The sequence below is a fragment of the Musca vetustissima genome, unplaced genomic scaffold (genome assembly GCF_032173495.1).
Source record: "Musca vetustissima isolate MV318-11 ecotype Yass unplaced genomic scaffold, APGP_CSIRO_Mvet_v1 utg3703, whole genome shotgun sequence".
Lineage (NCBI taxonomy): Eukaryota > Metazoa > Arthropoda > Insecta > Diptera > Muscidae > Musca > Musca vetustissima.
In genome coordinates this window covers 29243-56861 of record NW_026884466.1, presented here as the reverse complement: position 1 = coordinate 56861, position 27619 = coordinate 29243, and the positions used below count along the sequence as shown (strand labels likewise).

The window sequence follows — 27619 nt, the reverse complement described above, 5'->3', positions numbered from 1 at the left end:
TCGAGTCATCAGCTGCGCCAAATGGACTACCTATTTATTGTGTCATGGTAGAAACCAAGATCTATTAATAAGGTCACCCAGCTATCGAAATTCAGCTGTTTTTCGCAAGTCTAATGTCTAAATTTTGGGCTTTGTTTACGATTTCATAATGAGCAATGCAATACACAATAATGAATCTTGACAGCAAACTTGAGACGCAGCTGTTATCCAGCTGGTCTCCATGGATGACTTTATTAATAGACCTTGGTAGAAACCATGACGCAATAATAAGGTGATGTTTTTGTCTCGATCATTTGTCAATTTTTTTCTTATAATAGTTCAAATGGTTTGCAACATTGCACATCGAATTCAAGTAGATACCATGGTATAAACTATTCACTTTGACAGTTAATCCGATAGTCAGCTGACCTAAATGGAGTAAATTGCCTTACTGCAATAGTTTTTAATATTTTTTCGATATCATAAAGGAAAATCAGTTCCCTTACTGCAATGATCTACTAGATTTTACAATTTTCTTCGATATCATAAAGGAAAATTCGTAGTAAAAAGTAGTAGATTCTTGCAATACAGGAACAGACCATTTATTAGTAAAAAGGGGGTATAATCGGTTTACATCTTTAACGTCACACTTGTGAATGTAAATCGTATTTTTCTTTTATAAAAAATTAAATATTGGGAAAAATAATTAAAAATGTGTTCTTCAGAAATAAATTAACTAACTTCTTTCTTTGATGATAAAGTTCCATCTTCTTTCGCCTTCTATCTATATTTTTATATACTTTGTCTGCGTACTTTTCCAGTAATAATTCTCCTATATGCACAATTATTTTCAATTATATTTCTCGTCGACATTCATTACTGAGGGGTTTTACTGTGCGATAAAACGTGACGGCCTTGAGAATTCCCAAAAAGTTGTCATTTCCGTTAAATTTGCTCAACGGAAATGCATGCCTTCTTCGAACTAGAGGAGTTAATTATTTCAGATGGACTAAATACTTGCTCAAGACACTTAATGGAATAATATGGCTTTTAGCTGTTTTTATTGTATTTCAAAATTTATATATTTCAAAATGTTTGGAAATTGTACTATTCAAAATATATTTTAAATTTATAAAGGTAAAATCGAAAAAAAATTAGATTAATGGATTTTTTTTCAAGTTCTGTTCCAGATCGATTATCTCCTCATGACTTTAATATTTTAAACTTGAAACTGTTTCAATTTTTGTTTTATTTTTATTCACACATATCACGTTTCACTGTATTTCTTTGCCAACGTCTGGTTCATCAATCTACTCTAATTAAGGTGAGAATTCTAACAATTTTTGTTTTTGAATTTAAGGTCAAACCAACAAGGTCTTGGAAATGTCAGTGTCGTCATAAAACCGACAGATGTGTTTGAACTTAATGACACATTCCAAAATTTATTTCAAAATATTAAAATTGTTTTATTTGGAATTCAAAACAAATAACACTTTGCACTTAATGACACATACTTTGTTTTTTTTGCACTTTGTTATAATGTTCACTTGTTAAATATTTTCTTAATTTAATTTATGATTAATAAGTATTTTCCGCTGCTTGCTCGGTTGTCACTTAATAAATATTTTACACGCGTTGCCTACAAATAAAATATGAAAATTTCCCCAAAAAAATTCTAACGCGTTCTAAGTTACGTTTTTCCCAGCAAACAAACTTTACCTTCCGTTGCAGATATTCAACTGACGATCGTTTAGTTTATGCCAGACCTCTTCTTTACTGTCAGTCAGGTAGTATAAGAATGTATTCCTTCAATATTGTAGCTGTATATGTGTATATATGAGAGTGCTTAGTTTTAGGGGGGAGGGCAGTAAATGTCTCTGACATTAGAGATATCAATGTTCACACACTACCTCGACCATTGCCGCCCCGCCCTACCGTTTCTGCCCCACGATTCTATACAGTATCTAATAGCCTCCTCACAGAGTACATTTGCTGGGTTGAATTCCACATTATCTTATTGAAGTATTACCTATTTTTGTTTTAGTTTTCTTTTCTTGATAATAATAACAACAACGACAGCAGCGACAACAACAAAAAATTGCACTGAAGTTTAGTTTTATGCCTGGTATTGTCCATATGGTTTTAAGTGGATTATTGACTCATACATATATTTCCTGATTAAAAATTTGAAGTACATATTTAACTTATGGAGAGAAATAAAATATGAACATTTTTATTTTTATGAAAAAAATGTACCCTAGAGATTAAAAATCGTATTTATTCCAGATGTTCATATTTATATTAATCTATTTCAAATAGATCGGTATTTTTAGATCACGAAAACTTACCCTTTTTTACGGCCTTTCTACATTTTGCGATGATGAGTATTATACTTCCGAGATTATACTTCACATGTATTCCTCAAACTCCTTTTATTTATGTATTTTAAATTTATCCATATTTCTTCGAGACTTCGATCGAGGTCTTGTCCACAAAAAAGAAAACTCTATCGAAAGATGATCGTGTTACCGCTGGATTATACGTTTGAAACAGGTTAGTATCGCCGCTAAACACCTCTCTCGTAGTGGTATCAACTTATGGTGGTCGATCCACGGATAAATTAACGACCATTAGTGCACCGTACACTGAGAGCAGGCAAAAGGCGCACTTCCCTCCTTTGTGACGGTCGAAACTACATTCCAGTTAAGCATCCGTGGGTCCCACACCAACTACTGTGATAGATCAACAGATATTGGGACAGCTAGCATCCAATGTCCGAAAAACAACCGCTCAGGTTCTATCAGTTCGATGCAATTCACCCAATGCTAAAAAAAAACAATACCCCGCCCCCTCCATTCGTTTTTACCCATGATGCAATAATAAGGTGATGTATCAACACAAAAACATTTGTTTTTGTCTCGACCATCTGTCAAATTTGTCCATATAATATTTCACATGGTTGGCAACATTGCACATCGAATTCATGTATAAATTACTTACTTTGACAGTTAATCAAGTCATCAGCTGTTCTAAATGGACTACCTATTTATTGTGCCATGGTTTTTACGATACTTACTAAATCTCTAATGTCATTATAGTAACAGAATTCCGTCAGTTTACAGTCTTCTGTCATCCCACACCCACATAAATCCATCTGGACAGGCTACCCTAATACAAAAGTGAATTCAGAAAACCAGGCCATGCCAGTAGAAAATCAGTTCTTATGTTGAAGCGAAAGTCTCGACGGTCCAGTACAAACGTTGTATTACGAACAAATTTTTACATCCAACCTCTAACAACACACTCCGGTTATTACGCCATCCAAAATCTATTAAAAAGTCGACCAACAACCGAAAATCGATTGTTTTTTTCGCAAGTCTAATGTCAAAAATTTAGTTTACGTTTTCATAATGGAAATCAATTCACAATAATGGATTTTAGCAGCAAACTTAAGAGGCAGCTGGTGACGTTATTAATAGGCCCATGAACCAAGATATATTAATAAGGTCACCCAGCAAGCGAAAGTCAGCAATTTTTTCTCAAGTCTAATATCAAAAATTGGGACTTTGTGTACGTTTTCACAACGAAAGCCAATTAACAATAATGTATTTTGGATTTTGACAGTAAACTTGAGAAACAGCTGATACACAGCTGCTCTCCCTGGATGACGTTATTAATAGGTCTTGCCATGAACCATGGCGCATCAAATAGGTACTCCATTTAGCGCAGCTGACTACTCGATCAACTGCCAACGTGCATAATTTCTACTTGAAATCGATGTGCAATGTTGCCAACCATGAGAAATATTACTCGATAAAATTTGACAGAGTAATTTGACAGGTTGAATAAAAAACAGATGATTTTGTTTTGATACATGCACTTATTATTGCAACATGCCAGGCACCAATTTATTGTGCCATGGAATGAAACTAGCATTTTCATTCAGCTGCAAAACACGCTTAAGCTTGTACTTGATAGCCCAACATCGAAGCCTCAAGAGGGTGCCAAGCAGCACTTTGCAGTCTACAAAACACCTTTGACGGTACCAACGACCGCTGTCAGCTTATCTTTCAACCGATTAATGTGTACAAGGAAAATCATTTCTCGGACGATAATAATAATGATGAGGAAGTCATCCGAACCACCTTCGAGATAATAAACACGGATTTAAAATTGGCCTGACCATAGTTTATTATGTCCTTCAACACAAGAAATCAAAATTGGAATGGTATTAAATCTTCCTACCAAAAATATCAATATAGGTCCACATGATTTTCAAAATTTTCCTTATAATATTTCACATGGTTGGCAACATTGAACATCGAATTCAAGTAGAAATTACGCACTTTTACAGTTAATCGAGACATCAGCTGATCTAAATGGACTACCTTTTTATTGTGCCATAGTACATGCAACGTTAAACTCATGGCACAATGAATAGGTAGTCCATTTAGCGCAGCTGATGTCTTGATTAACTGTCAAAGTGGGTATTTTCTACTTGAATTCTATGTGCAGTGTTGCCAACCATTTGAAATATTATATGGGAAAATTTGACAGATAATCGAGACAAAAACAAAGGTCTTTGTTGGTATACATCACCTTGTTATTGCATCATGGTTAAACTTAAGAACAAACATATGCTTTTCCCTTTTTGGGTTACCTTATTAATAGGACTCTCATCATGCCAAGGTAATACGGCCACCTGTCAAATTTAATGCAGTAATATTTCTTATGATTGGCAACATTGTACGTCGACTTCAATTAGAAACGAAGATCTATTAATCGGGTCCCCAAGCTAGCGAAAGTCACCTGTTTTTTTTTTCTCACGTAAGAAGAAAGAAAGAACCACAAACACTGCACAAAATTCAAGGAGGCATTGTTACTAGGCAACGATAGATGGCACCTCCATGACCTACGACAAGATACAGCAGACCAATAATACATGCATTAAAATAGTTCAGAATAGTACCTTTTGGTGTATGAATTTAAATATGAGAAGAGAAAACTGGAAATCTCTGAATATTCTCAAATATTGTGCATAATAAAGATATGGAAGAGACATGAAAAAAATCAGGGGATTTAAACGGCATATACATTAGAACTTTTTACCGGGTTAACCTACTTTATGAGGATTTATTTGACATATATGCAAAGGGATTGACAATTGAAACCCACTGGGTTAACGAAATCCGGTTAAATGTAAACGTACTATTAAATTGTTAATTTTATTGTATATATGTTAAAAAAATTCTTATAAAAGAGGTTAATTCCGCAAATAGTTCTAATGTACATGCCATTTTAAAGATGATATTTTTTCTTTATCTCTAACGAAAATTTGAAATTCTTATAAAGGAGGTTAATTCCGCAAATAGTTCTAATGTACATGCCATTTTAAAGATGATATTTTTTCTTTATCTCTAACGAAAATTTGAAATTTTGACAACTTCATTATTTTCACCTCAAGCAAATATACAAATCAATATCCTATTGGTATACTTCAAATCTATAAAATTATGATTAATTCGAACTAATTTTAAAAACAAAGAAATAATCACAAGTCTTAATGTGAAATTACCAACAAAATTCGATAAGATACTATATATTTTGCACTGGTGTATAAGTAAAAAAAAGTGAATCAGATTCCGAATGATTTGTAAACAACAACAGAGTTATAATTTCGAGTGTGCCTAGTGACCGTATTATCTACAGCTAAAAGTAGAGGACCATAATTGATTAGCCGCACTTATTTTTATCAATGATGATGATTAGCAGCAGAACAAAATAACGCTTTTTTGCATTGTGCATTTTCACACCACAAACACCTGAAACCTATTCAATATGTCCCCTCCCTTTCAATGGGGTGGGAGAGTGGATACACCCGAGCAAAAAAAAAATGCCTAAATTGATATCATCAATTCATCATTATCTTTGATAAGATATATATTTCTGTAATATGCTTTTCGATCCTTTTCAGGTGTTTTAATAAAAACAAAAAATATTCTGCCTCGCTAGTTATCACACCTCCTCTTTGCGGGATTTAGTAATGAGGACTGACGTAGACCCCAACAACAATTGCTAGAAATATGATAAATATAGAAAAATGTGCTTCGTCTGAATGATAAGTTCAGTTTTGTTTTTTTTTTATTTACGTAAATGATAAAAATTTTGCTTATACACGTTTCCTTCTTTTTTGTTGGGTTTGATTTGATAACTCATGAATCGGAAGGTCGTATAAAATAAATAACACAGGTGTTATGATTGTTAAAAAAAGAGGGGATATTTTAAGGTGTAAAATATATCGAATTATATCAAAAAAAAAAAAAAAAGGTGTGAATGGCTATTCAAAATCATACAAAACAAGTAATCAGGGTATTATGTGGCTCGAACCTTAAACACCATTTGCAATGCGGAAAAAACTGAAAAAAATGTTGATTCTGTTAGTGGTTCCCAAGTTTTTAACAGTATTTATAATAAACACGAAAAACGCCGTTAAGTTCGGACGTGTCGAACATTTTATACCCTCCACCATGAGATGGACATTTAAAATACTTGCAATCGTTCGGTACCTAGGGGGATTTGACACCCGATGAAAAATAAATTACAGCCAATTCTGATAAAAACGAACTCATAATCCCAAAAATACCGAGTAATATCTACTAATATTATAGACCACAGTCGGGCGAACCACCGCACGCCTGCACTCTCGCGAGAGTAAGTATCATTATTCTCTCACACACATTCAACTGAACCAATTGAAAAACCATTGACACACACACAAAGGAGAATAGAATTTTTTACGCTCTGCCCGTGCCTGTTATAGACCAATACTGATAATTTTTGGTAGGAAAATTTGGTACCCGATTTCAATTCTAAATATTAATTTGCTTTAAATTCGATGGAAAACTCGTTTTCGCAGCAAAAAAAAGGAATCCTGAAATAATACCTGACTATTAAAAAAATCCAATGTAACGAAGAACACGTAAAAACCGTTGTTAAATTCGTCGAACTTTTTATATCCCTAACCTCAAAATACAAACAATCGGTTAGGACAATGGGACAAATTTATATCCCTATGAATATTTGTACGTTGTACCAAACGTCCAAACTTACGGTCTTTGGTGCACCATTTACATAAAATCGGACGAAAATATATATGGGAGCTATATCTAAATCTGTACCGACTTCAATAAAACTTGGCACACGCTAAGCTATACTAACTACAGTACGTTGTGCAAAATTTCGTGCCAATCGGACTACATTTGATTCTTTGGTGCACTATTTACTGAAAATCGAACGAAAATATATATGGGAGCTATACCTAAATCTGAATCTATTTCCACGAAACTTAACTATTTCCAAAAACTTAACACACATCATTCTAGAATCAAGTCAGGACGCTTTGCCAAATTTCGTGCAAATCGGCCTACATTGATTCTTTGGTGCACTATTTACTGAAATTCGGACGAAAATATATATGGGAGCTATACCTAAATCTGAATCTATTTCCATGAAACTTAACTATTTCCAAAAACTTAACACACATCATTCTAGAATCAACTCAGGACGCTATGCCAAATTTCGTGCAAAATGGGCAGAATACCGAATATTGGGGGCTATCCTGCATTATTAGTACCCCGCAACTTCGGTAACCATTAATAATTTTTGGTATTAAGATAATACCAAATATTGAGGGTACCGTTTAATGGGGGCTACCAAAACATCGAATATTGGGGGGGCCGTTATATGGGGGCTACATGAAGACCTGGATCGATATATCCCATTTGCAATACCAAACCTCCTGACAGTAATAGCAATGTCTGTGCAAATTTTCAGAGCTATATCTTAAATATTGCAATCTCCATCATTGCGTTTCAACAGGCGGATCAAGAATATATATAATTTTTAGGATTTTCCGATGAGTATTTCGAGGTGTTGCAAATAGAATGATAAATTTAATATACACTCCACCATATGGTATAGGGTATAAAAATGATGTATATCCGATAAGATCGGATTTTATTTTATTTAGAAACCTCTGAATAGGACTAAAACAGCAATGCAGATCGAATTTGAGGTAGTATGGTCATAAGCGTCATCACCATTATCCAGAATGTTTAGGCTTTCAGTCATGAAAGTCGTTATGTTCCTGCCTCTAAGCGAACCAAATGATTAAATATTTGAAGATTTAGAATAGTTAAGTAATTTTTAAGGTACCCACACTAATGTACATATGTATAAATTAGTAGATATATGATAATTAAGTGAAATTGATAGCATATTTTTAGGCTTTTTGAATTTCATAAGGAAGCAAATAAGGGAGCGGTTCATGCAGTATCGGCTAAGCATTGCTCATTGGGTAGAATAACTTCATGCGGAAAATTCGAGATCTGTAATTATGTATGTTTTATAGATTTAAGTGGACCCTCCATTCTTGGTTTCAAAAAATCTATTTTTTTATTACACCCTTCACCACACTGTGGTACAGGGTATTATGTCTTTGTGCATATTTTTGTAATAGACAAAAAGAAACGGGATAGACCCATGGTTGCTTTTGAGAATATGCATAGAATCACTTTCTGAGTCGGACATACGATTGTTAACAAAGTACAGTTCGCATTTATGATCCCAAATGAGGTGAAAAGTGGTACAGCCCACATATGTGGCCCAAGGATGAACACTGGAATTTGAAAAAAAAAAAATGGTTAAGATTTAGATAAAGCTCCTACATATTTTCGTCTGATCTATCTAACGTATCTAACGTTTGTTTGATTCAGATAAAATTTTTGAGTGTATGCTTTACTGTAAATTGTAAAATTGCTTCAAATCGGTATACATAGAAATGGTATGCTCGATTGACATGGAATTTTGCATAGACTTCAGAACGACAAGTTTATGGGTTAAAATCATAACCAAAGAGGTTAATCCAATCGTTTTTCAAAACTTTACACTTTATTCTAGACCTATATAGCTATCGTAGGGACTAGGATAAATCGGAAATATGCAATTTTCAAAAAAATGATATATTCGCCTTTTTTTCTAATTTTCGAGCGAAGACTATGTCTATGTAAAGAAAAATTGTTAATTACAGAGAATCTGAAGAATTTCTTCCATAAAGCCTATTTTTAGGAGAACAGTTACAGGTAAATGTCTTTATGGAAAAGGCCTTCTATATAAAGATGAACAGTTGCAGGAAAATTTCTTTAGAGACCCTAGAGAGGGCATGTTAAAGACTCATGGAAGATCTTCCATCCGTAGGGGATAAATGAGGGCCATCAAAGTACCTAAAATGAGGCGGCACCTTTATATGGGGGTTATGTCAAAACTTGGACATATACTAAGTATTTTCAAGAAAGGAATTTTTACCCAACAACAGGAATCTGGAATGCCAAATTAGAGCCACTTGAAAAAAGAGCCTAGTATCATAAAAATACGTAAACTCGTGCGGGATCTTTATAGAATGGCTATTTAAAGACTATTGAAAAAAGGCAAGATCATACCCAAAATAAGGAATGTTAATTTAGAATTCCTAAAGATCGACAAACCAAGAAGAAGTTAATTTTTAGTTTGGAAAATATTAAAATCTCCCAAGTTGCTTAAAATACATTGAAGTAATTTCTCACTATTTGAATGAGGATAAGACATTGAAAACACTGTAAGAATACTTAAAATTCTGCGGGACCTTAATAAAGTTGTCATATAAAGACATAGGCAAGGTCATACCCAAATTATGGAATGTTAATTTAGAATTCCTTACAGATTTTCAAACCGTGATTAATTTTTTATTTTTATAAAGATTGAAATGCGTGCCTTCATTGTAAAAAATTGCGGATGCGTCTTTTTTGAACACCTGTTTCTATATGCAGGAGTTGCCAGATCGAAACAAAATTTAACATGTGTTCATAAGAGAGATGGAAGTTTCCAAAACACTTAACTTTTTTTCTGTTTTTTCCGCGCTTTTGGTGCTAAGCTAAGAACTGCCCTCTTATGTATTCTGGTTTCACATTTTTTTCTTCCGCTTGATATATTTGGCTATGTTCTGCAAGATTTTTTTCATAAAGTTTGAGTATTAGTATCGAATGTCATAAATATAAATTCTTCGCTTCTAATCAACTTCCAATTTACGAAAAGACCCCTCAACACCAAAAATGGCATCAAAATTAATAGGATTTCCTGGCCTTAGTTTTTCGTCGGTGCCATATTCTTTTTGTTCGGCCAAATATTCACGATATCTCATTAGCATATCTTCACCAATTGCGGCTATCTCTTCAATGCTGCCATTTTCACCGCCATACTCTTTGGGGAAATATTTTAGAGGGATTTGTTCGTAAACCGATTCCATGCTGGTGTGGACCATTATCTAAAAAACATATTTAAATATATTTATTGAGGATTCTATAAAATATTATTCCTTACCTACCCTCTCCTTAACTTTCCCGGGCAATAAAGGTTTCATAACTCCAAAAATGGTTTCAAAAGCCGTGCCAGTATTGAATAAATGTTGAGCGCGTGTTCGAATCGGCAATGCCTCTTCGGTATAATAAATAAGATGTTTCATTTTAGCCGGTTGAAATTGTAGAGCATGTTTGGTGGAAAATCCAGCAAAGTCTATTAAATGGACATAACCTCCAACGATAACATGATCATCTTCCAGCATGATTAAATCTTTGAATAGCAAATCTAATTTCATAAGTTCATATAGCGATGCTAAATCGGGATTGTAATGTCCAGGACGCATTAGAACCAGACGTGGTCCACCCTCACCCAAGGGTATAGGTAAATGGGCACCAAGACTGGAAATAATTTAGAGTGCATATAATCATTGAGGGGTTTAATAAAGAGGAGTCGTTTATTTTGAAAGTGGTTTAAAGCCAATTTTTACGTCGCTACATCCTTGCATTCGGGAGATACAGTACCTTCTTTCCGATAAATAAAAATCCAATAACAACAAAAACAAAAGCAATATCGACCAAAAAATCACTTTTAATTATTCTGTAGGTTCTTTTTTACAAGACTCAACAACAACTAGAGGCTACGATTCGTATATTTTGAATAAGAAGCGATTTAAATATTTTGGACTGTATACACAATTTGGTACTGTACATATTTTTGCACTCATCTATGTATTGAAAAGCGTTTAATTTTTTTAGATTTTTCTTTTGATATGTGTCACCCATAGTCAGCTCTTAATATATATAATCCAAAAAATATATATTTACTTGCCTCGTATTAAATATAAGCTCTAGAACATTTTGTTGGCTGTGGGCAACATTGGGCCATAAAGGGTTAAATATCTTAATATAAACAAAAGTGGAGTTCGTATTTTTTGAGTTGTTCTACCTACCACATTCTCAATATAGCTCTTGCTCTCTGTTCATCAACTAGGGATTCAAAAAGTTCCGGAAAATTAGTACGTATTGTATAGTAACCATCCAATTTTTTTTTAGTCTTTTCCAAACTATATTTCGAACCGCGTAAGAATGCAATTAAAAATTGATCATCCATACGTGATCGGATATGAGGTTGTTTCAATATCCATTCTCTAAACATTTGCAGATCTTCAGCAATTCTATTGGGATTTTCATTTAATTCTTCGATTGCCTTTTGTTGCAAGGCTGATGAAAGTGGTCGCAAATTCAATGTCATGGTTATAACTAATCGAACTGCAAATTGACTATCCTATACGACAAGTACTGACAATATTATGGTTTGGTATATAAACATTTTGTATTGTTCTAAATTGTTGTTAAATACAAAAATTGTCGAACAGATTAGATTAGTTTATCAAAGGTCGCCACATAAATACTATACTGCAAGGTTGTTAGAAAATAAACACATGCAATTTTTTTGTGTTTTACCCAATTTTTGGGGACCCGACCTTTGATATCAGTGTATCACTGATTTGAAAAAAAAAAATTAATTATATAGAGGTTAGTATTCAGTACTTTATGGGGTATTTTTTCAGGAGCGAGTGCTCTGGTCTAGAAGCAATCTAAATATATTTAAATTATCTATACTTTAAAACCGCTGTTCGAAGACAATATTCAGTTGGATCATCTGGATGTAAATTTTCAAACAATGAATCCGGAAACATATTCTGAAATATATACAAAAGGACATGTGACAGATTTTCATTTATTGAATTAATTTCTCGTTATCGGTTTATTCGGGTTAGAGTCAAAAAGTCCTTTTTTAGATCCGATTAGAATACTGGTGATGTTATCTTAACATTGAGTTAATTTTTATTTTCAATATTCGTATTGACTGGGCATATGCAGTCACTAATGTTTCTGCGGCACTGTGAGACCGTCCATTGTGATCATCCATGAAAGATATGGAGAGATCTGTAGGGCAGAAAAGGGGGGAAAGAAAGAATAATAAGTTAACAAGAAGTATTAGGAGAAAGGTGGGTATAGTTTCGATGGCTATAGAAATTGGACAGAAAACATATTACGTGCTAAGGTTGCACTTTTCCAACCACTTTAGGTTTTTAATTATGCTGTAGATTAAAGCAGGTTCCATAGTTGAAAAGAAGGTTAGAAACGGTGGAAAGTGAGCACCCACTAGTTTGTGTCGTCTGTAGGCCAGAACTGGACAGCGACACAGTTCTGGCCCACAGACGGCCAGAACTGTATCCTCGTCAGCACAGAGTCTGCAGTAATCAGTAACATCATGGTCCCATTTACTGGTAAAGGCCCTGATATTGCAAGTAATGACTCCTGCCATTACTCGAATGTCAGCTTTGCCCAGGTTCAACAGTGAGTTTGTTCCTTTGGTTGACAGAGTCGGCCAAATACCTAGGTTCGTTGTGCCAAAATTTATTGGCTCTTTCGCCAAAGAACGCCTCAAAATTCCGAAAAATGTGACAGATGTGTGGTTTGATTGAGCAATCGATTGCTAGATCTGTAGGTTGTAATCTTCGTGAATTTATTTAAAGATTTGCATTTATTGAAGTAATTTCTCGTTATGTTTTTTATTCGGAATCGATTCAAAATAGTCTTAGTATGTCTGATAACAATACTGGCGGTATCCTCTTAAATATAGCGCTGATATTGATATGGTCGGGTGTATTTACTTCGAGATTTGCATTTATTGAAGTAATTTCTCGTTATGTTTTTTATTCGAAATCGATTCAAAATAGTCTTAGTATGTCTGATAACAATACTCTTAAATATTGCGCTGATATTTTTATCATGATTTACCCGTATTCCGGTTCACACATCACAAGATATCTGATATTGACCCTACTGTAGATCCAAATAGAATACTGGTATTATCCTCTTAAAATTTGAGTTAAGTTTTATCCTCACCCTTTTTATTGAAAAGGTCGTGTGAAGTATGTATTGAAGTAATTTCTCGTCATGTTTTTATTCGGAATCGATTAAAAATTGTCTTAGTAGGTCTTATAACAATACTTTGGAATTGCACTGATATTTATTCTAACTTTTTACCTGTATTCCGGTTCACAAATCATAATATATCTTTTATGGATACTAACCAGATTTTAATTATATTTTATTTTCCAACTTCATATTACTGTTAATTTTTAATTATAATTTTTAATCCACATTAAGTTTGCGGAATGAACCCTCCATGCCAAATAGATTATCAAAATCAATTGGTTTACCCGGTCTCAGGTGTTCATCGGTACCATATTTGGCATCCTCTTTAAAATATTCCTTGTATGCCTGGAATTTCTGTTCCCATTCGGCAATAATTTCGGGAATTGAACCATTTTCACCGCCATATTCTTTGGGCAAATATTTCTGAGGTATTTTTTCATAAAATTTATCCAAATTTGAACCATAGACGACCATCTGAAAAGTTATACCAAAAAAGGCAATACAAATATAGATAATAAAATTTAAATATCTCAATTTCTGGTACACACCCTCTTAAGCTGCTTTTCCGACAACATAGGTTTAGCCACATTAAATAGCGATTCAAATATCGAGGGTACATTAATAAAATTCGAGGATTTTGGTCGCAAAGGTATTGCTTCTTCCGAATAGACTGTCATTTTTTTCATTAAACTTGGTGTCATTTGGAAAAAATGTTGTTTATTCCAGTCTTTCAAATCGGCAATGTGTACAAAACCATTAACAATGGCATAATCATCTTCCCACATAAGGATTTCATTCCAGGCCTGGAAGACACGCATTATATCGGCAAAGTTGTATTTTTCCGGATCATAACAGCCATTGCGTACAAGCATTATGCGGGGACCATCTTCATTAAGGGGTGTGGGTAAGGCAATGCCAATTCTGTAAGAAAATAATATAAATAAATTTCAAAATTTAGATTTTGAAAGCATCTCACCCCAATTTAATGATTTCTTGTATCTTTGGTTCATCGACATCCCGCAATGAAAACAATTCCGGAAATTTGGAACGTAACATATAATATTTGTCGATTTTTGATTTGGCCTTTTCCAAACTGTATTTACAGCCACGCAAGAAAGCCACTAAAAATTGATCATCGGTACGTGCCCTCAAATGGGGTTGTTGCTGAATCCATGTCTTTAGAGCATCTATATCATCCTGTACTCGAGCAGGATCTTCGTGAAGTTCTTCAATTGCAACTTTTTGCAAACCGGGCGGTAATGGTCGCACCATTGTATAGGTCTTTTAACCAATCGAATTTAGTTGATACTAAATTATGAAGAACATAAACATAGTAAAGTGAACCCATAGCTTGCTATCAAATAATGGATATCAATTGATAAGGGTTTAGTGTATACGATTTGCTGGTTTCGTGAACTATAAAAACAAAAAAAAAACTTTAAAGACATTTTATTGATAAGATTTGGTGAATTAAACAGAAAATAGACTAAAGTTTGTTGCACGTTTTTATTGTAGTTGGTATGGGGAAAAGGTGGTGTATTCGGTTTAAGGGGATATATGATACATACCAAAGTGACCTTCAGAAGATACACCAATCCAAAAATGTGAATGTTTTGTAATAAAAATCTAATGTACATTTTGAGGACAATAGATAATCGGATGCATTGGGTATGGATAACGTCGCTTTTGACATGCATTTTAAAATATTGATTTCTCCCCACTGGTTTTGCTTTTACAGAATTCCTTATACTCCACACTTAGTAGAAAGTGAAAGAATGAAAAATATCTGTACTGAACATTTTGAGAACATCAATAGGTAATAGGATGCATTATGTATGGATACAGTTGCTTTTGTTATGAATATTAGAATATTTATTGAAGTAATTTTTAGCCACCGTTTTTGCTTTTACACGCTTCGAAAAAAAGTTAAACAATGGAAAATATACGTACTGTACATTTTGAGGACATCAGCAGATAATCGAATGCATTAGGTATGAATAAAGTCGCTGTGGGTATCAATAGTGCCCTAAGGCTGCATGAATAAATGTATCCCGAATGAGCAAGGTATCACATTGAACCAACGTGGAAAACTAAGCGACTTAGATTTGACGATGTAGATTTCGATATCCCCCGTAGAGATGACTGGAACCGTAGTAAGCCTTCTCTAGATGGTTTGGATTTTTATACAGACGTATTCAAGATTGAAAAAGGTACAGGAGCCGGCGTCTACTGTGAAAGGTTAGACCTTGAGTGTTTTCCAAGATGAAATCTTCGCGATTTGGAAGGCAGCAGAATTGATAAGAAGTCTGGATGCAGAGATCGTTGAACTGGTGACTATCTTTGTGTATAGTCAAGCGGCTCTTAAAGCCATAAAATCCTGTATAACAAGTCTGATGTCATCGAGTGTTGAGCAGATTTGGAAACACTAACTCTCAGCTATCGACTGTGCTCGAGACAAAGTTGCCGAACAGTGACAAATGGAGGGTGACGTACGAATTTATTCGTGACGCAACGTTCGTAGTGGACCGGCCAGACTTTCGCTTCGGCTTAAGTACTGGTTTCTTACTGACGGGGCATGGCTCTCTCAATGCTTTTCTGCATAAAAGAGGCCTGTCCCAGACGGATTTATGTGGGTGCGGGATGACCGAGGACTGGAAGCATATACTGACGGAATGCTGTTACTATGATGACATTAGAGATTTAGCAAGTATGGGTATATCGAATGGAGGGACGGGGTGGGATTTCAGTAGGGCACTTGAAGACGATCGGACCTTTAGTTGTTTAAGTAGTTTTGCTCGTGAAGCATTTAGGAGAAGGACAGTAGTTAGCGGAGGTGGTCCTCGTACATAGCCCCCTTGCAGTTGGGTTTGGTCGGTTGCACCGGGTGGTGGTGGGTAGGTGCAACGGGTGGCTGTGCTGGTCTTGGTGCGGTTTTCATCGGTCGTTGGCGGTTGTAGGTGGTTTATGTGCTACCTGTGGTTGTCTGTGCATCGTGGGTGGTTCGTGGTTTCCACTTATGTGCTTCACTCCTCCTGTGGATGTAGTGTAGGCTGTCCGTGAGAGCAGTTTTGTCATTGTTTGTGTTGTGATGTCCGATGCCGCGGTCCTTTGGGCCCTTTGTGCAGTCCGTGGGGACAGCATATTAATTGTTTGTGATTTGTGTATTTGTCACTGCTTGTGGCTAGGTTTTCCCTTGCCACTTGCGGTTATCGCCGTTTTTTTTTGCTTTGGGATACCAGCCCGGACGTGCGTCAAACTGGGAGAGACTTCGGTCGCGAGCCTGAGCGGAGGTTTTCCGTACAGCGGGTGTCAGGTGCCCCTGGATCTGTTGATCCAGCCTGACAGTTGGTGTGGCCACCTGGGGAGCTTCGCGGGGGTTGTGGTTTCGCAACTCACCAAGGGGGAGAGTGTGCCTTCTGCATGCTCTCCAATTGGTACAGTACTTCCGTGCTGGTGCGCTGGTGGGTGCTTTTCCGCCTGTGGCTCAGCCACTGTGAGGTAGGCCAATAGGCAGGTACTCACATAAAACTTTTCAAGATACTGTGCTGGACACTTGGGCACTGACTTCATGGGTAATGAAAAACCAGAGGAGGATCTCAATTTACAGATCTTGCAATCGCTGACACAATCAAACCACCCATCTGCCATCGGAATTTTGAGACGTTCTTTGACGAAAAAGCCAATGAATTTTGATACAACGAACCTAGGTGTAATGAGTAAAGATCTATCTGGTCGAATCTGTCAGCCAAAAGAACAAATTCACTGTTGGACCTGAGCAAAACTGAAATTAGAGTAATGACGGGAGTTATTACTGGACAGCATTAGAGCCTTTACGATTAAATGCGACCAATAATGTTACTGATTACTGCAGACTCTGTAATGGCGAGGATACGGAGACAATCGACCATCTCCTGCGTGGCTGTCCTGGAGATTGCATAGATTGTGGTCAATTAAATTTAGTGTTAAACTGATGTTTATAAAGACGTTTTTCGGAAAGTATACCATTCGATCCGATATCGATATTTTTTACATACACAGTTTTTAGTTTTTTTTTTACATACACAGTTGTAGGGTATTTCTATACCCACCTAAACACCTTCTGACACAGCAAATTTGTTCTTGCAAATCTTATCTCAAAATTTTAGTATTTGAAATTTGTGAAATATAATCGCACAATACCTTATCATCAATTGATATCCAACTTTATGTTTGATTGGCTACTAACTTTAGCGTCCTTTAACTATGGACGACTATAGGTATACATATTTTAAACATGTACGAATAGTATTGCCACTCAAGAGCCACGGGTCACAACAAAATTATATTAAAGAAAAGAGAACGAATCATGGTACGACCATTGCCACCAGTTTTGCAAAAAATTGCCATTGATGAACTACATGAAGATCCCGAACGTGTCGCAGCAGATATTGAAGCTCTGAAGGCATGGATTAGTCAACAGCCTCATTTAAGGGCACGTACCGATGATCAATTCCTTTTGGCATTTTTGCGTGGCTGCAAATTTAGTTTGGAAAAGGCCAAATCGAAAATTGATCGTTATTATATGCTGAGATCGAAGTTTCCCGAACTGTTTTCTTTGCGGGATGTCAAGAATCCACACATTGAGGAAATAATTAAATTGGGGTAAGATTTATTAGATTTTATTGAAGTAATTTCTCGTTAATTGTTTTAATTTTTTTATATTTACAGCATTGGCTTGGTACTGCCCACCCCATTAAATGAAACAGGACCAAGAATTTTATTGATACGCAATGGCTGCTATGACCCCTCGAAATATAACTTCGCCGATATTATGCGTGTTGCCCAGGCCTGTAATGAAATTCTAATGTGGGAAGATGATTATGCCATTGTTAATGGTTTTGTACACATTATGGATCTGAAGGGTTGGACCAAGGAGCATTTCTTTCAGGTTACACCAAGTTTAATGAAGAAAATGACTGTATATTCAGAGGAGGCTATGCCCTTGAGACCAAAGGCCTCACATGCCATTAATGCTCCATCGATATTTGAATCTGTTTTCAATATGCTAAAGCCAATGATGTCCAAGAAACAAGTGGATAGGGTAAGTTTGATTAATGGATGAATTAAGTTATAGGGATTTTATAATTTGATTCTTAATTGTTTCAGATGGTCATCTATGGTTCCAATATTGAAAAAATGTACGAAAAAATCCCCTTGAAATATTTACCCAAAGAATATGGTGGTGAAAATGGTTCTATACCGGAAATAATCGATACATGGCATAAGAAATTCTTGGAATATAGTGATTACTTTGCGGAGGATGCTAAATATGGTACCGATGAACAATTAAGACCCGGTAAACCTGTAGATTTTGATAATTTGTTTGGAATGGAGGGGTCATTTCGTAAATTGAATGTGGATTAAAATGAGTCCGCATAATTTAATAGATCTTCATAGATAAGGGTAAAAAAAAATTATATAAAACGATGACTTGAATGGTACTAATATAAGTATTAAGTTTTGGAAATATAGTAAAAAACTTATTAGATGTGTTAATGTATCCAGACAATATCGTAAATTAATGATATGATTGAGTTCTAAGAAATAATTTGTTATTTCTTTTTTTTGGCGGAAAATAATACAAATATTATTATAATGTATGTCTGTTTGTATATGGCATAATCTTATCAATATTTTATAATATGTGTATAAACACATGTGTGCGTTTGTGCACGTTCTATAAAAAAACCTGTCAAAGTATAGCCCTGTTATCAAATTGTAATATTTTTAAAATCAGCAATTTTGTGGGGGTGGTACTTCCACCCCAAATAACAACATTTGTGTAAATTAGAAAATATTTGGCCATAACGAGGTGAGTGAACATATGTGCATACAAAACATTTTATATATACAAATTTACCTATGCTGAAATCGGCTGAAAGAATAAGAAGAGATAACCGATGTAGACGTAATGGAATACTATGTTCCATAACTGAATGCAGGGGGGTTTCCCTTGAAAAGAAAATGGAAGAAAGAATAAAAAGGTTATCTTACAATGATCTGTCCAGGAGTGCCTTTAAGCGCAGATCCAACAGGATTAGTTTGAGAAGTACCGATGCGGAAATGGGCAAGGTTGAACCGGAGAAACAATAGAGCACAGCAGACGGATGTCCATAAGGATAATCCCTTTGCAAGATGTCTTCTTCTATAACATGACTCGAGGAAGTGTACGACTACAAAAAAAAAAAAAAAAACAAATTACAGAGAATTCTGAATTTCCAATTCCACGAGGCTAAAAACTTCCATATCATCAACCAGTAAGGAAAGTAGTAAAGTCGGACGGGGTCGACTATATGATACCCTTCACCACTATGGGTATATTAAAAAGGACTATTAACATGAAATTGGATGAAATAAAATATGTGATATTTATCTAAATGTAAATCTGCCTAGATCTATCCATAAAGTATGTAAATCGACTTCAAACAAATATAAATAGGTCATCCGTTGGGCTATGTCTGTACTTCTAGAAAACGCAACTACGTAATTCTAAGCTCAATTTTTTGTACGTTGTGCAAAATTTTATTTCAATCTGACTTACATGAGGAGTTTGATGCCCAATTTACTTGAAATCGGGCGAAAATATATATGGAAGCTCTATCCAAATATTAAGCGATTTCAAAAAAAAAAAAAACTTGTCACAGGTTAGGTTATACTAATTTCAGAACGTTTTGTTCCTATTGGTTCCTTGGTGCGTCAATTACTTAAAATCAACCTATAATAAAAGGGAGCTATATATAAATCTGGACCGATTTTCACGAAACAAGGCAGACATCACTCTAGGCTCAATTCAGTACGTTATGCCAAATTTCGTGCAAACCTAAAGATATATAGCGACTTTGGTGTTCCATTTACATGAAATCGGACGAAACTATATGTGGGAGCTATATAGAAATCTGGACCGATTTACTCGAAACTTGGCAGACATCACTCTAGGCTCAATTCAGTACGTTATGCCAAATTTCGTGCAAACCGAAGGATATATAGGGACTTTGGGGCACCATTTACATGAAATCGGACGAAACTATGTATGTGAGCTATATCTAAATCTGGACCGATTTTCACGAAACTTGGCAGACATCATTCTAGACCTAAATTATTAGGCTGTACCATATTTCGTGCAAATCGAAAGATATATAGGGACTTTGGGGCACCATTTACATGAAATCGGACGAAACTATATATGGGAGCTATATCTAAATCAGGATCGATTTTCATGAAACTTGACAAACATCATTCTAAGTTCAATTAGGTACGTTATGCCAAATTTCGTGCAAATCGAAGGATATATAGCGACTTTGGTGCACCATTTACATGAAATCGGACGAAACTATATATGGGAGCTATATCTAAATCTTGACCTATTTTCACGAAACTTGGAAAACGTCATTCTAGACTCAATTCAGTACGTTATGCCAAATTTCGTGCAAATCGAAAGACATATAGGGACTTTGGGGCACCATTTGCATGAAATCGGACGAAACTATATATGGGAGCTATATCTAAATCTGGACCGATTTTCTCGAAACTTGTCAGACATCACTCTAGGCTTAATTCAAGACGTTATGCAAATTTCGTGCAAATCAAAATATATATAGGGGTTTTGGGGCACCATTTACATGAAATCGGACGAAACTATATATGGGAGCTATATCTAAATATGGACCGATTTTTACGAAACTTGGCAGACATCATTCTAGACCTAAATGATTAGGCTGTACCAAATTTCGTGCAAATCGTTTACTTTAAATCGGTTAAATATATATATATATATATATATATGGGAGCTATATCTAAATCTGAACCGATTTTTCCCAATTTCAATAGGGTTCGTCCTTGGGCCAAATAAGTGACATATGCTAAATTTCATCCAATTCGGATTATAAATGCGACCTGTACTTTGTTTACAATTTTACATCGACAGACGGACGGACGGACATGCATAAATCGACTCAGAAAGTGATTCTATGCATATTCTCAAAAGAAACCATGTGTCTATCTCGTTTCCTTTTGCCTGTTACAAACATATGCACAAAGGCATAATACCCTGTACCACAGAGTGGTGAAGGGTATAAAAATGGATGGGGTCTTTAGATAGATGACGTTAAACATTGCTTCCAAATTGATGGCAAATTTCGTAATGTCGTAATGTGAAAAATGTCGTAATGTGAAAAATAGGAAATGTGAAAATAAGGAAATTTCAAAAGTCGGACGGGGTCGACAATATGATTCCCTTCACCGATTTGGATACATACAAGAGATGCTAATATATACAATATTCTTGGAGGACAATTGAAATGATCTGCATAAATATATGAACCAATTAAAAAACACATACACATACTATTGTGAAATCTATGAAAAACTGCATGACAATCGGATTCTTTGGTTTACCATTTGCATGAAATCGAGACAAAATAATGTATCTGGAGCTATATGTAAATCTGGACATTATTGAGCAATCACGGCGCATACCATTTGGTATGCTGCAGCACATTGGGCTGTCCACAATTTTATCTCGTGTATATGGAACAGACATAGGCTCCTCGGTGCACCATTTACATAAAATGTGACAAAAATATATATGGGAGATATTTCTAAATCTAAACCGATAAAAAACTTATTAGATGTGTTAATGTATCCAGACAATATCGTAAATTAATGATATGATTGAGTTCTAAGAAATAATTTGTTATTTCTTTTTTTTGGCGGAAAATAATACAAATATTATTATAATGTATGTCTGTTTGTATATGGCATAATCTTATCAATATTTTATAATATGTGTATAAACACATGTGTGCGTTTGTGCACGTTCTATAAAAAAACCTGTCAAAGTATAGCCCTGTTATCAAATTGTAATATTTTTAAAATCAGCAATTTTGTGGGGGTGGTACTTCCACCCCAAATAACAACATTTGTGTAAATTAGAAAATATTTGGCCATAACGAGGTGAGTGAACATATGTGCATACAAAACATTTTATATATACAAATTTACCTATGCTGAAATCGGCTGAAAGAATAAGAAGAGATAACCGATGTAGACGTAATGGAATACTATGTTCCATAACTGAATGCAGGGGGGTTTCCCTTGAAAAGAAAATGGAAGAAAGAATAAAAAGGTTATCTTACAATGATCTGTCCAGGAGTGCCTTTAAGCGCAGATCCAACAGGATTAGTTTGAGAAGTACCGATGCGGAAATGGGCAAGGTTGAACCGGAGAAACAATAGAGCACAGCAGACGGATGTCCATAAGGATAATCCCTTTGCAAGATGTCTTCTTCTATAACATGACTCGAGGAAGTGTACGACTACAAAAAAAAAAAAAAACAAATTACAGAGAATTCTGAATTTCCAATTCCACGAGGCTAAAAACTTCCATATCATCAACCAGTAAGGAAAGTAGTAAAGTCGGACGGGGTCGACTATATGATACCCTTCACCACTATGGGTATATTAAAAAGGACTATTAACATGAAATTGGATGAAATAAAATATGTGATATTTATCTAAATGTAAATCTGCCTAGATCTATCCATAAAGTATGTAAATCGACTTCAAACAAATATAAATAGGTCATCCGTTGGGCTATGTCTGTACTTCTAGAAAACGCAACTACGTAATTCTAAGCTCAATTTTGTACGTTGTGCAAAATTTTATTTCAATCTGACTTACATGAGGAGTTTGATGCCCAATTTACTTGAAATCGGGCGAAAATATATATGGAAGCTCTATCCAAATATTAAGCGATTTCAAAAAAAAAAAACTTGTCACAGGTTAGGTTATACTAATTTCAGAACGTTTTGTTCCTATTGGTTCCTTGGTGCGTCAATTACTTAAAATCAACCTATAATAAAAGGGAGCTATATATAAATCTGGACCGATTTTCACGAAACAAGGCAGACATCACTCTAGGCTCAATTCAGTACGTTATGCCAAATTTCGTGCAAACCTAAAGATATATAGCGACTTTGGTGTTCCATTTACATGAAATCGGACGAAACTATATGTGGGAGCTATATAGAAATCTGGACCGATTTACTCGAAACTTGGCAGACATCACTCTAGGCTCAATTCAGTACGTTATGCCAAATTTCGTGCAAACCGAAGGATATATAGGGACTTTGGGGCACCATTTACATGAAATCGGACGAAACTATGTATGTGAGCTATATCTAAATCTGGACCGATTTTCACGAAACTTGGCAGACATCATTCTAGACCTAAATTATTAGGCTGTACCATATTTCGTGCAAATCGAAAGATATATAGGGACTTTGGGGCACCATTTACATGAAATCGGACGAAACTATATATGGGAGCTATATCTAAATCAGGATCGATTTTCATGAAACTTGACAAACATCATTCTAAGTTCAATTAGGTACGTTATGCCAAATTTCGTGCAAATCGAAGGATATATAGCGACTTTGGTGCACCATTTACATGAAATCGGACGAAACTATATATGGGAGCTATATCTAAATCTTGACCTATTTTCACGAAACTTGGAAAACGTCATTCTAGACTCAATTCAGTACGTTATGCCAAATTTCGTGCAAATCGAAAGACATATAGGGACTTTGGGGCACCATTTGCATGAAATCGGACGAAACTATATATGGGAGCTATATCTAAATCTGGACCGATTTTCTCGAAACTTGTCAGACATCACTCTAGGCTTAATTCAAGACGTTATGCAAATTTCGTGCAAATCAAAATATATATAGGGGTTTTGGGGCACCATTTACATGAAATCGGACGAAACTATATATGGGAGCTATATCTAAATATGGACCGATTTTTACGAAACTTGGCAGACATCATTCTAGACCTAAATGATTAGGCTGTACCAAATTTCGTGCAAATCGTTTACTTTAAATCGGTTAAATATATATATATATATATATATGGGAGCTATATCTAAATCTGAACCGATTTTTCCCAATTTCAATAGGGTTCGTCCTTGGGCCAAATAAGTGACATATGCTAAATTTCATCCAATTCGGATTATAAATGCGACCTGTACTTTGTTTACAATTTTACATCGACAGACGGACGGACGGACATGCATAAATCGACTCAGAAAGTGATTCTATGCATATTCTCAAAAGAAACCATGTGTCTATCTCGTTTCCTTTTGCCTGTTACAAACATATGCACAAAGGCATAATACCCTGTACCACAGAGTGGTGAAGGGTATAAAAATGGATGGGGTCTTTAGATAGATGACGTTAAACATTGCTTCCAAATTGATGGCAAATTTCGTAATGTCGTAATGTGAAAAATGTCGTAATGTGAAAAATAGGAAATGTGAAAATAAGGAAATTTCAAAAGTCGGACGGGGTCGACAATATGATTCCCTTCACCGATTTGGATACATACAAGAGATGCTAATATATACAATATTCTTGGAGGACAATTGAAATGATCTGCATAAATATATGAACCAATTAAAAAACACATACACATACTATTGTGAAATCTATGAAAAACTGCATGACAATCGGATTCTTTGGTTTACCATTTGCATGAAATCGAGACAAAATAATGTATCTGGAGCTATATGTAAATCTGGACATTATTGAGCAATCACGGCGCATACCATTTGGTATGCTGCAGCACATTGGGCTGTCCACAATTTTATCTCGTGTATATGGAACAGACATAGGCTCCTCGGTGCACCATTTACATAAAATGTGACAAAAATATATATGGGAGATATTTCTAAATCTAAACCGATTTTCGCAACTTTAATACACATCACTCTAAACTCAACTCTGCCAAATTTCGTGCGAATCGAATAAACGTAGGTCTTCGGTGCACCATTTACATAAAATCGGACGAAAATATATATGGGAACTATATCTAAATCTGATCCGATTTCAACAACACTTCATATACGTTTATCTGAACCTAACTCAGTAGACTGGGCAAGATTTTGTCTCAGTCGGACAAATATTGGGAGTTTGGTTCACCATTAACATAGAATCGGACGAAACTATATATGCAAATTATATAAATCTTAACCGTTTTCAAAAAAAAAAAAAAAAACAGTAAGGAAAGTAGTAAAGTCGGACTGGGCCGACTATATGATACCCTTCACCACTTTGGGTATATTCTACATATGTATCCAAACAGACGTCGCGTGTATGTTGTATATCTATATCTGAACCGATTTCAGAGAAACTTGCCAGAGACTAATTTATATTCCTTTAGTACGTTGTGTCAATCGGCCTAGCTATGGATCTTTTCACGAAGCTTAGCAACATCATTCTAGACTTAATTCAGTACCCTAAACCAAAATTCGTGCAAGTCAAAATATATTTAGGGACTTTATACAGGAGCTATATTTAAATCTGAACCGATTTTCACGAAATTTGGCAGACTTCACTCTAAGCTCAATTCAGTACGTTATGCCAAATTTCTTGCAAATCGAAAGATATATAGGGACTTTGGTGCACCATTTACATGAAATCGGACAAAACTATATATTGGAGCTATATGTAAATCTGAACCGGAAGGAGCCGGTTTCCTCTAGAAGTTCGAGGAGAAGATCCGACTGCCTCTCCAGGCTTGCATTCACGTCGTCCAGAGAGGGACAATTGGCTAAAGAGAGGTCCAGGGGGATTGCTTGGGTCGTCAACACTTGGGGGGATTGATTGATGTCTGACCTTGTAGAGTTCGAGACTGAGGGTGCCAAGGCAGCCACACCAGCATTAGTCGAAAAATCGCATGCGTTGTTTTGTTTTTTTTTTGTGGTGGTGGGGGGGGGGGGGGGTGGTTTATTAAAAGTCGGCTCCATAGAAAGTGCTGTGTGTGAGGATTTGAGGTCGACCATGGCATAGCCTCTTACCATGGCAAGGACTTGGCAACTAAGCCTGAAACACTTGTTGAGGCGCCCAGGTATCAACAAGGCTCCGTTCGAATACAGTCGGTACATTGACTGCAAACCGTGGAACGCTGATAGGCACGAGGTCGCATGACACCCCAGCGTTAGGGGGGGACACTTTAGGAAGGTAGTGTCCCAAACCTTTGAGATGGATATATGAGAGGGGGCGCCATTCTCGCCTCGTCGGCTCCGGGATCACTGGCACTCGGTCATTTCCTCCGAGACTCTCCCCCTGAGCCCGCTGATTGTCCGCGACTGTTTATTGGTTATTAACAGTTACCCAACGAATGATGTTGGGCTTCCCACTATCCGCAACCTGTGGACGCGTCCGTTAACATTCAGCTTTGCTTCTCGTAGACCGAACCTTACGTTCTAGTTTTTTATCTCGATATCCTCCACAGGTGATATAGTTACAACAAAGTCTTAGAACCAAACCCAAAACGCGGAACAAATTGCATAACTATTTTAATATAAAAAAGGGGTTATATGGGGACTACCCCAAAAAGGGGGAGCATATTAAAAATTTTTTGTAGAGAAATTTGTTACCATATTCGACTACAAAATACCAAATTTCAGCGAATTCGGTTGAAAAACGTGCTCAAGAACCTCAAAATAGCGAAAATTGGGGGTACTCTTATATGGGGGCTACCAGAAAAAGTGGACCTATATTTATAATTTTTGGTGGAGATATTTTACACCCAATAGGAACCAAATGTACCAAATTTCAGCGAAATCGGTTTAAAAACGCGCTCAAGAACCTCAAAATACCGACATTTGGGGGTACCCTTATATGGGGGCTATCCGAAAAAATGGACCTATATTCATAATTTTTTGTGGAGACATTTGGTACCTATTAAGAACTCAAAATACTAAATTACAGCTAATTTCGCGGAAAAATACGTTCAAAAACCCCAAAATACTGAAAATTAGGAGGTACCGTTATATGGGGGCTACCAGAAAAAGTGGACCTATATTTATAATTTTTGTGGAGACATTGAGTACCCAATAAGAACTCAATGTACCAAATTTCAGCGAATTCGGTTGAAAAACGAGATCAAGAACCCCAAAATACCGAAAATTGGGGGGTACCCTTATATGGGAGCTATGCCTAAACGTGGACCGATATATCCCATCTTCGAACTTGACCTGCCTGCATACAAAAGACGACTCTATGCAAAATTTTGGCGATCTATCTCAATTCGTTTAGACGTTAGAGTGATTACAACAGACGGGCAGACGGACATGCTTAAATCGTCATAGAATTTTATGCTGATCAAGAATATATATACTTTATAGGGTCGGAAATGATTATTTCGATGAGTTACAAACGGAAAAACAAAATTAATATACCCTCCATACTATGGTGG

General features: G+C 35.7%; 3 protein-coding genes across 3 annotated transcripts; 1 reads left to right on the top strand and 2 right to left on the bottom strand.

Annotated features, from left to right (window-relative positions):
- Positions 1–10081: 10081 nt before the first annotated feature.
- On the bottom strand, positions 10082–11622 carry LOC133331474 (alpha-tocopherol transfer protein-like). The gene is made up of 3 exons (XM_061539867.1): positions 11321–11622; positions 10397–10769; positions 10082–10336 (listed from the first exon to the last, which is right to left on the bottom strand). The coding sequence occupies exons 1-3, from the start codon at positions 11620–11622 to the stop codon at positions 10082–10084; spliced, it is 930 nt and encodes a 309-aa protein (XP_061395851.1).
- A 1913-nt stretch (positions 11623–13535) lies between these two features.
- Positions 13536–14591, bottom strand: LOC133331473 (alpha-tocopherol transfer protein-like). The gene is made up of 3 exons (XM_061539866.1): positions 14296–14591; positions 13868–14240; positions 13536–13793 (listed from the first exon to the last, which is right to left on the bottom strand). Exons 1-3 carry the CDS (start codon positions 14589–14591, stop codon positions 13536–13538), a joined length of 927 nt encoding a protein of 308 aa, XP_061395850.1.
- A 3073-nt stretch (positions 14592–17664) lies between these two features.
- On the top strand, positions 17665–18722 carry LOC133331472 (alpha-tocopherol transfer protein-like). The gene is made up of 3 exons (XM_061539865.1): positions 17665–17960; positions 18027–18399; positions 18465–18722. The coding sequence occupies exons 1-3, from the start codon at positions 17665–17667 to the stop codon at positions 18720–18722; spliced, it is 927 nt and encodes a 308-aa protein (XP_061395849.1).
- The last annotated feature ends 8897 nt before the right edge of the window (positions 18723–27619 follow it).